The sequence below is a fragment of the Colias philodice genome, chromosome 8, assembly GCF_061535455.1.
Source record: "Colias philodice isolate Cphi_HAF_F1 chromosome 8, ilColPhil1 Martin Lab GWU primary, whole genome shotgun sequence".
NCBI classification, from domain to species: Eukaryota; Metazoa; Arthropoda; class Insecta; order Lepidoptera; family Pieridae; genus Colias; species Colias philodice.
The window spans coordinates 11,148,860-11,158,368 of record NC_143093.1 but is presented as its reverse complement, the minus strand read 5'-3'; the positions used below and the strand labels follow the sequence as shown (position 1 = coordinate 11,158,368).

The 9,509-nt window shown below is 32.4% G+C and overlaps 1 protein-coding gene across 1 annotated transcript; it reads right to left on the bottom strand.

Annotated features, from left to right (window-relative positions):
- Positions 1-298: 298 nt before the first annotated feature.
- On the bottom strand, positions 299-9,259 carry LOC149486818 (uncharacterized). The gene is made up of 7 exons (XM_089698489.1): positions 8,744-9,259; positions 3,751-4,209; positions 3,339-3,606; positions 2,727-3,113; positions 2,053-2,234; positions 1,456-1,561; positions 299-1,029 (listed from the first exon to the last, which is right to left on the bottom strand). Exons 1-7 carry the CDS (start codon positions 9,016-9,018, stop codon positions 802-804), a joined length of 1,905 nt encoding a protein of 634 aa, XP_089554615.1. The 5' UTR covers positions 9,019-9,259; the 3' UTR covers positions 299-801.
- Between the last annotated feature and the right edge of the window lie 250 nt (positions 9,260-9,509).

Here is a 9,509-nt window from a genome sequence, read left to right as displayed (position 1 = left end):
GCCCATAAATTCTCTACAAATTAGTGTAAAAATAATGTCTTCAGTAGATTTCGTTCTAGTTTTATAAATTCAAGTCGTTTTCGTGATGAAAAATATCATATAGATCGAATAAAATAGCATTATTGCAAGAGAGACTACCAAACAATACAGAATTTTGAGGTATTTAAAAACGACAATAAAAAAAAATTTAGATGTGATACAAAAAAAATGAAAGCAGATCTAGATTCAGCATGTTAAAATCTCCATGTTTATCATATTTTCATTCAAAGGAGGATTTCTTTGCAGACCAGTGTGATCAGAGTTTTATGTAGTAGAGATTAGACTTCTATATTTGGTATCGCTTTTCTCTTATTTTTTTACGATATTGTATTACCTAGTTATAAATAAATATTTATCAAAAATTTTTTATTTTCATTTACAAATTAAACAGTCCTAAAAATAATTTGATCAAAAATTATATGTGTTTTGTTCGTCTCTCGAAAAAGGAATACCAGCTATGGAATAAATTGGTAAACATTGCGCACATAATACAAAATTAAATAAAAATGTTGTACATAACTTCATCTATTTACAATGAATAAGTTACTTTACAAATACTGCAGATTGAATTAAAATAAAATAAAAATTATTTACAATAATTTAGTAACAATAAAATCCATTCAAACAGCATATCCATATCCATAATTCGCAAATTTTAAATTTCGAACAACTACATCATAAATTACAAAGAAGGAAGAAATAAAGCTTCCCACTCACATCTCTGTGAGATTCTAGATTCAAGAACAATACACATGCAGCATGTCACGCTTTATTTAAAGCGGCGAATTGTTCATGTCCATTCGTATCTCTTATATCTAAAGCGCTTTGTCGCTTGCGGTTCAAGGCGGCCTGCCTCACCTTGTACCTTCGCCTACTTCTTATCAAGTACACGGTTAGCGCTACAGCGATGAGCAGCGCTGCGATGATGCAACCCGCCAGGATCAGTGTCAGCGAGCTAATTTGAGACGGTTTTATCGTTGACTGTTCAATCTGGAAAATTGTAATATAATTTTTGCTGTAATCAAAATGTCGTTAAGAATATGCATTGTGATGGAGGGACAGTTCCTTCTTGGATAAGAAAACTAACTACAATGTCAAGATACTCAAAAGATTTAAAAGTATTTTGATCGAAACAATACAGTACTGGTTAATATTTCAATGAAGGAATATTACTTTCAAGATTAAAGTTTCGCAACAATGGAGTCTTTTTAAAAATAATCCACCCTTCAGGGCGCCCTTTTTGGCGGGGAAAATGGAATGATAGATAATATTATACCTATAATATGTAGTTTTCATAATAGAATCATTCTTTTTTTCGGGACTGTAGTGTTGTATAAAATTTTCCGAAATCACATGCTCATTGATCCAAAATTCGACAAAACTATTGGATACTCATATAAATTAGCAGAAACTTACCATATAAGTGCCTGATTTATACATAACATCGCTGCACATGGCCTGCTCCGTCCAGTTGTACCAGTGGACCAACCGTAAGCCTTCATACGCACGGGGGGAGCCGCATCTGTCAAACGAATTCGTTAAATTAATTAACCCAGTCTCTAGTGTTTGAATAAAAAAATGTTAATTGAAATATGGTTAAACTAGAGTAAACAAAAAAACACATATTTCTGTATATACTTTCTATAGTTTATGTGCTTTTCACGAACTACCTATATTACTATAGTTTCATCTAAATCTGTCCAGTATTTTTTGTGAAAGAGGAACAAACATAAAATATGGATGTGTTTATACCCATAAACTATTGCAATGATTTTATTAGTAGGGATATGACAGGAACGTAGGCCTATTTCTGAAATATGGAATTATTTTAAGTTCCTCTAAATAAACCCTAGAAAGAGCGCACTTTTCGACATAACCTCACGTTTTACTTTACTCCATATATCAATAGAAATGACATTGCAAGTTGCGACTCTACCATAGGACTCTGCCTTACATTAATTATCCTTGTCATCAACATTACCCTTAAAATGAGTGAAAAGACGTTATTCATACCTAAATTCACTCAACAGCAGTGAGTTACTCTTATACATCTGTGGCAGCAGGTCATCGAGCACCCACTGCAGGTCACAGGAGCAATGCCACGGGTTGAACTGTAGGTTAGCCCCCTCGGTTAGGGACCGCCAGTCTAGGAGGGTCTTTGAGAGAGACGTCAAGTTGTTCTTGCTTATGTCCAACTGAAAATAAAGAGGTCAAATTAAAGATTAGAGTTTTTGGGTCAGCATCGAGTGTATGTAATGATGATGATGACATGTAACGGATGAATACGACGGTCAGAATTCATATTTGAAAATGAACTGAACACCAAAATTTAAAATTAGGTAAGTAGTTATTAGTTATGAAGTTCGCAGTTGAATGATTATAAATTATTAATTCGGGGAATGTGATTTCATTTCTTCATAATCTATACTAATATTTTAAAGCTGAAGAGTTTGTTTGTTTGTTTGAACGCGCTAATCTCAGGAACTACGTCCGATTTGAAAATATTCTTTGGTGTTAGATAGCCCATTTATCGAGGAAGGCCATATATCATTACGCTAAGAACAACAGACGCAGAGCCACTCTTATGCTTTTTCTAATTTGACTAAAATGTAAAAAAAAACCTTTAGGTACATATTTCCATCAACAATAAATCTTCTGTAATATTTTCAAATAAAGTTTTCATTTACCATACATAATGTTGTCCCATCAAATGCCCCTTCCTGTATTTCATGAAGAGAGGCACAATTCGATAGATAGAGAGAGAAACATATCTTCTCATATGCTATCTCATCTCCTGCTCGACCAATCACGTTGCTAAACGCTTTATCTTCTACCACAGATAATTTATGCATATCATTCATGTATAAATTTTTCAAAGCGATGATGTTTTTGAAATAAATGCTCTGGATTGGGTTGCCATCCAATCGCAACTCCTCTAAATTGGGGAAAATTTGAGTATTAATACACTTTGGCACTTCGATTATTGAATTATAGGACAAATCCAAACTGAAAAGCTTTGGTAATTTCTTTTGTAAGTCAAAATCTTTGATCTGATTTCCGCCGATGTTTAGAACCTGAAAAAAATAATATTGTTGTAGGATATTCAAAACAACATCTTTCAACTGTCATTTTAATTAAATAAACTGCTCTACAATTAGCAAGGTAAGGCTTCTTGATATTAGTAAAATTATATACCTCAAAAGAGGGAATTTACGTATTCTCCCGATATAGGCATGTATTTTCTGTATTCATCATAGTTATAGACAAAAGTACAAATTATTATCTACAGCCACACCTACCTCCAAATTATCAAATTCCACGTTGTTTTCATCATAGAGTGCTGATAAGCGATTGTATGATAAATCAATATAGGTGATACCACTTGGAAACATTGGCCAATGGTACAATGTATTTATTTTCAGTATTGCAATCTGTAACGTGGGAGGAATCGCGAAAGGGAACGTTATGTTGTTCTGCCCAAGGTTCAATTCCCTTAAATTGGTGCAAGTTAGGAAAGCTTCGGTTTCAACTACTTCGATTATGTTGTTTGATAGATCGAGGAACTCTCTGGAATTGTGAAATAATAACATTATTTGATAGTCCGAATTATTGAACTGAAATATTTTAATAATTTATAACACAATGGAAGAACAATTTGAATTATGTTAGGAAAGATACAACACGTTTTTTACAGATGTTAAATATACTTACATACTATTATTATCCGGGAACGAATCCTTAACAATCGATCGTATTCTGTTTCCATTAAGACTCATTCTCTTAACTCCCTTCAATGCTTCGTTCTTAAACCTCCTCAACAAGATATCAAAAATGCTGTTTTTCCCCAAATCCAAATCTTCCAAAACGGTCATCGACTGCAGCGCCTCTAGCGGAAACTTTTTTAACAAATTATTTTGCAGATTCAGTCTTTTAATTTGTCGAACATATTTAAAATCTAAAGAGTTGACGCTGGCCAACTTGTTGTAAGATAAATCTAGGTCTTCTAGATTCTCTATGTTTGTGAAGAGATCTGGAGTTAATTCTGCCAGGTCATTTTGGGAGAAAGATAATATCTTCAAGTTAGGAAGGTCGCTGAAAGGATCGGGCCAGTAGGTTTTAATCACATTGTTGCTGAATCGAAGGGTCTCCACTTGAGAGTTCGGTGGCAATCTGTAATTAAAATAAATTTCCGGTTTTTACATTATGCCTTAGATTATTAATATTCTACCCTTAGCTTAAATTTGGCCAGTTTGCTAGGTCTTAATAAAGAAAGGGACAAAGAATCGATTAATCAACCCTATAATATTATACCATAATTAGGTACAGTAATAACATAGGTACTAGGTAATAAATAATAATTATGAATTTATATTCGAAAATTTTACAAAAATTTTATACAGTTCATTGTGATAGATTGAATGCACACGTTCTTCGTTTGCGGAAATTTATACATTATTTACAATTATTATCAGATAATATAATTTACAATTTGATATCTAAACATTCGCAAACACAGCGGGTCCGGCACTGCATTGCAATGTTTACCTAATTATTAATACCTGCTTTTAGCAAATACAATTGTAAAAAGTTATGATGTATCTGTTTGTTATCTGGTTATCTGCAATTTCAATCACTTTAAAATTCTGTAAAGTTATGCCATTCAAATTTATTGACCGATGCTCATGAAAATTGCATGATTATTGATTCAATATCTTAGTTGCGATAATCCGAATACATTATGTTAGGTCCTTAGGTTAGGTCATATGCTCCAGTTGAGCTTATAATTAAATAGGTAAAAAGAAAGGCAGAAAATAGAGTCATCTGTAATCAATAAGTACTTTTTTTAACGATTACGCATTACACGCTGTAAGTACCTATGAAGGGAGCTATTTTATAAATAAAAACAATACCTCAATTACATTATTGTTGTATGTCGCTACCGTAAAACCTAGATTTAGTTAGACTGAGAAGCGATCAATCATGTAAATATGTGGAACATGTTTGTGTTGCGAATCACCAGGCTTATCAGTTTTGTGAAAAACTATGAGTCTATCATTTATTTAGAGCATTATGAATGTATATGTATCTATTAGTTATGCGCCGAGAATGGTTGAAGTGGTGGTGACTGGTGAATAAAGAAATAGGTAGAGTTCTGGAACAACTAGCCTTCTTCTACTTATTTCAGGTATGACCACTTTCATAAAAAATACCATATAAATTCTAATAGATAGATTTAAAAATACATGAACTACAAAGCCATTAGCGATTCAAACTCGATGAAACAAAATATTTTACCCTGATAAATACGCAAAAAGTTCTCGTCCTCGAAGACAGACGATGTTATCATTGTACATATTTCATTTCAAAATAAAGATTTTGGGAAAGTTGTAACTTTTAAGTACGTATCGAAGTCTCCTTACTCCAAATAATGGAAGTAGGTACCTATAACCTACTTGCCACATAGATTGATATAACATTTAATTTTAATACTGATAGACAAACCTAATTGATAGTTAAGTGTTAACTGACGGTTCTAGGGATTGTTTAACTACTTTAATGAAATAACGAGTCGTGGCGAATCAGACTTTATTGATCTCCTTTCTAGGGCCACATGTTCTGTAAGTCTGTATGTACATTATAAAGAAAGATTTTGTTTTTTTTTTGTATTGAAAAGGCTCCAAAACAACAGAACTCATTTGATAAATTCTTTCAGAACCAGAAAACAATATTACCTATTTCGGAATTCAGAATGATATTTCGTTTTGATATTGGAGTTTTATATATTTATTTATATTACATTTAAGGGCCAAAATGTATAATATAATCTTATACATAGAAGCTCTCATCTCACAGTTACTGACTGTTCCTCTTATTTCTTAATTAATTTAGCGTGTAATACCTAATATGTAGTACATATTTATAGTATATTAATCATAAATATTTGATCGATAGCGCTCTAAACGTTAATCCTTACAAATGTCCATTCTCACACATTGATAAACAACTGATAAGGAACTGCTAGTAAATATTAAGCAACAAAGGAATGTATTGAATGTAATTGTTTTTAACATTACTCATGACAAATCAGGTATGTATGCTCATAAACACCTTGATCAATACATATAATAAAATTCTAGAAAAGTGGTGTCTGTACAATGAAAATATGTAAAAAAAAATTAGCAGGGGTTATTACTAAATCGATCCCAAACCCAAAACTGTTGTTAAAAAAATTTTTGTCTGTTTGTCTGTTTGTCGGTTTGTCTGTTTGTCTGTATGTTTGAACACGCTAATCTCAGAAACGGCTTATCCAATTTAGATGCGGTTTTCACTAATATATTGTGGTAAGCTTCATTTAACATTTAGTGTTTATTTCATGTCAATCGGTTCATAAATAAAAAAGTTATGACCATTTAAGTAATCACAGCGAACATTTGCTAAGGCATTCTATACATGAATTACTTTATTACGTAAATGATTATACGCTAAAGTTATTCCTTGACATGTCCAGATGATCATATCGAAAGTCCCCAAGCGTGGGGGGGGGGTGGTTATGCTGAGGGGGTAGTAGGGGGGTCAAAGGACCTTTATTTAGATTTTTGCTCATAAGTCTAAAACCTGCACAAATATGTAGCATTATGGTTACTTCTAGGTAAATTTTCTATATAAAAGGTCTTTGAAATTATGTCGTAGGTATTATTTTTAACACCCGACGCAAAAAGAGGGGTGTTATGTCCGCTATGTGTGTATTGCGTGTCTGTCTGTGCCACCGTAGCTCGCTAACGGGTAATACCAATTAGATGCGTTTTTTTGTTACATTAAGTAGTTGTTTATTATATTATATAGGGGTAAGTGGGAATGAAAAAAACGAATGTTAGTTGTTAATGTAGGTTGTTAATGTAGGTTATATAGTGAATATCCCACTGAGTATCCCAAGTGATATATCAAATGAAAATAGACGACATGTCAGAAACAATTAGTCAAATTTTATCAAAATCGGTTCATCCATTTATTTGATATAGGGGTAAAAGTGGGAATAAATAAATGAAATTTATCAAATATACTCAAGTGACGTACCTAATGAAAGACATGACGTGTAAAGTACAATAAGACATATTTTATCAAAATTGGTTCATCCATTTATTGGATATAGGTATAAAAGTGGGAATAAAAGTTGTCAAATAATATACCCAAGTGGCATATCAAATGAAAGGGCATGACCTGACGTGAGAAGTATGATGAGGCATATTTAATCAAAATCGGTTCATCCATTTATTGATTTATAGCGGTAAAAGTGGGAATGAATAATCGAATGTGGTCAAATAATATAATCAAGCGGCATATCAAATGACGTGTGAATTACAATTAGTCATGTTTTATCAAAATTGGTTAATCTGTTTATTACATATAGGGCATTAGGGTGGCTTAGGGGTGATAGTGGGGATAAATAATAAAAATGGAGTAGGTACCAAACGAAAGGATATGACATGTACATAATATACATATAGGTATGATTAGACATGGTTTAGATCAAAATCGGTTCTGCCATTTACTAGGGGTGAAAGGGAAAAGTTGAACGTCTGTGAAAGTAGAAGGAATATGGGAGCGGGAGAATAACCACATCCTGGAAATTTTGAACTCTTCTGTACCTAAGTTTTATACCTAGCTCAGTTTAGTAACAAATTTTACTAACAGTTCTTTTGTGTTATTATTTATTTTATTTCTTAACTTTATAATAATGTGTAAGTACTTATAATTTAGTTGTATATGATAGTACGTGTTTCAAGACGTGTTTACTCAATAATTGTGTGTTAAGTAGTAACTACTATGCAGTCTCTATTCCACGCGGACGAAGTCGCGGGCACAGCTAGTCGTTAATAAACGGCTATATAAGAATGTCGTATCCAACTGATTTAAACAGCCGTTTCATTAAAAGCCTAGTCTATTTACTTACGCCGATTAACTAAATGATAGAGCTGGATTCATTCATCAAATAGAAATTACTTTCTATTACCTAGTAAATGTCACTACCTCGTACCTACCAATTATAGCTAGCTACTCTTTTTCGGAGGTTGAAATATTTTTTTATTAATATTACCACAATGTAAGTAGGTACATCATTTAGGTAGTTAGATAATAGATATCACATAACCTTGTTAAACATATACCAAGGGCTTTTTTCCAGAACAAACAAAGTAATCTCGCTCAGCTGAGGCCTATTTACTTGAGATAAAACAATTGAGGCAATTTAGACCATTTTTACTTTAGGATATTAAGATTTATTGCCTGAAAGCCCACGGATTAGTCATCGTTATAAATTTAATCTCTTTTTGATAAGGAAATAGACCAAATAGTTATGGTGGCGTTTCTATTTTTTACGTTATTACACAAATACTTAGTTACTTAAAATTTCAAAAAAACACAACAAAAAATAAATTAAAAGAGCGATAAATAGAGTTTTACTTTTATGGTATGATGGTTATTTATTCCAACAAAGCAAAATTTATTGATATAAACTTGAATTTTAAATAAAAAGAAATATCTTTAAACACTGGATACTGGAGTAGGTATGCATGTGGGTATGCATAAACTTTTAAAAAGTCTAGAATTCTGAGCAAACTATTTTTAGAACTGGAAAAGGCAAATTTTATAACTTTATCATTTAAAAATAACATTAGTTATAATGCGTAGTAGAATATCAACTTACTTGCCAAGTGTGGTAAGCCCAAGACCTTCGAATGTAGCTGATATTTTCAATCCATTTGGGTTATCCGGCCACTGTATTTTATCCAAATCGGCGAGGTCCTCGACCCTATCCAATTCTGAACACAATATATTGAGCACCAAGTGTGTCCCATCCACATCAGGTATTTCACTACACGTACAATGCGAACACAGCTTTATTAACCGCAAAACTTCCTCATCCTGGCCACTCGCGTTAAAAATTAAAAAATATAACGTCAAAAATTTTAGCGCGCGCATTTTAAAAATGTCTTCCAATTGCACATCTGTGTTAGACTTTCAATCGAAGTGAAGTGATAAGATAGGTTTTATCGTAACGTTATCAACATGATGCGTATCGTTAACATTGCTGAAAGTGACGCAGAGATAGTGTGACTGCGGTGCTTTCGGACTAGGAACAGCGGCCATACTTAACTTCGTAAACACGTACTTAGATAAACAGTAAACAATCTAATTAAACAACAATTAGGAATTGAATACAATATCAACATTAAATGGTTTAATTACAAATAAAAAAATTGTGTTAGTATGCATTTTAAAACAATAGGTACATCTTTTTTTTGAAGTCCTGACTCAGACTCCGATAATAATCGTAGTAATTAAATAAAATAAATCATGTAAACAAAGAGCAACTTTCACATCCTAACTAGTATCCTAAAAACGAAAAGCCTGTCGCAAAAAATATTTTATTTCTTTACTACACAAGTTATTAAGGATCTAAAATGACTCGA

What these genes read in the sequence shown, in the direction of transcription:
- LOC149486818 (XM_089698489.1), bottom strand. Translation starts at nt 9,018, where the DNA reads ATGCGCGCGCTAAAATTTTTGACGTTATATTTTTTAATTTTTAACGCG. An exon ending in GGGCTTACCACACTTGGCAA is followed by an intron (nt 4,210 to 8,743) that starts GTAAGTTGATAT and finishes TTTTAATTACAG; the next exon opens with ATTGCCACCGAACTCTCAAG. An exon ending in TGGAATTTGATAATTTGGAG is followed by an intron (nt 3,114 to 3,338) that starts GTAGGTGTGGCT and finishes TATTTTTTTCAG; the next exon opens with GTTCTAAACATCGGCGGAAA.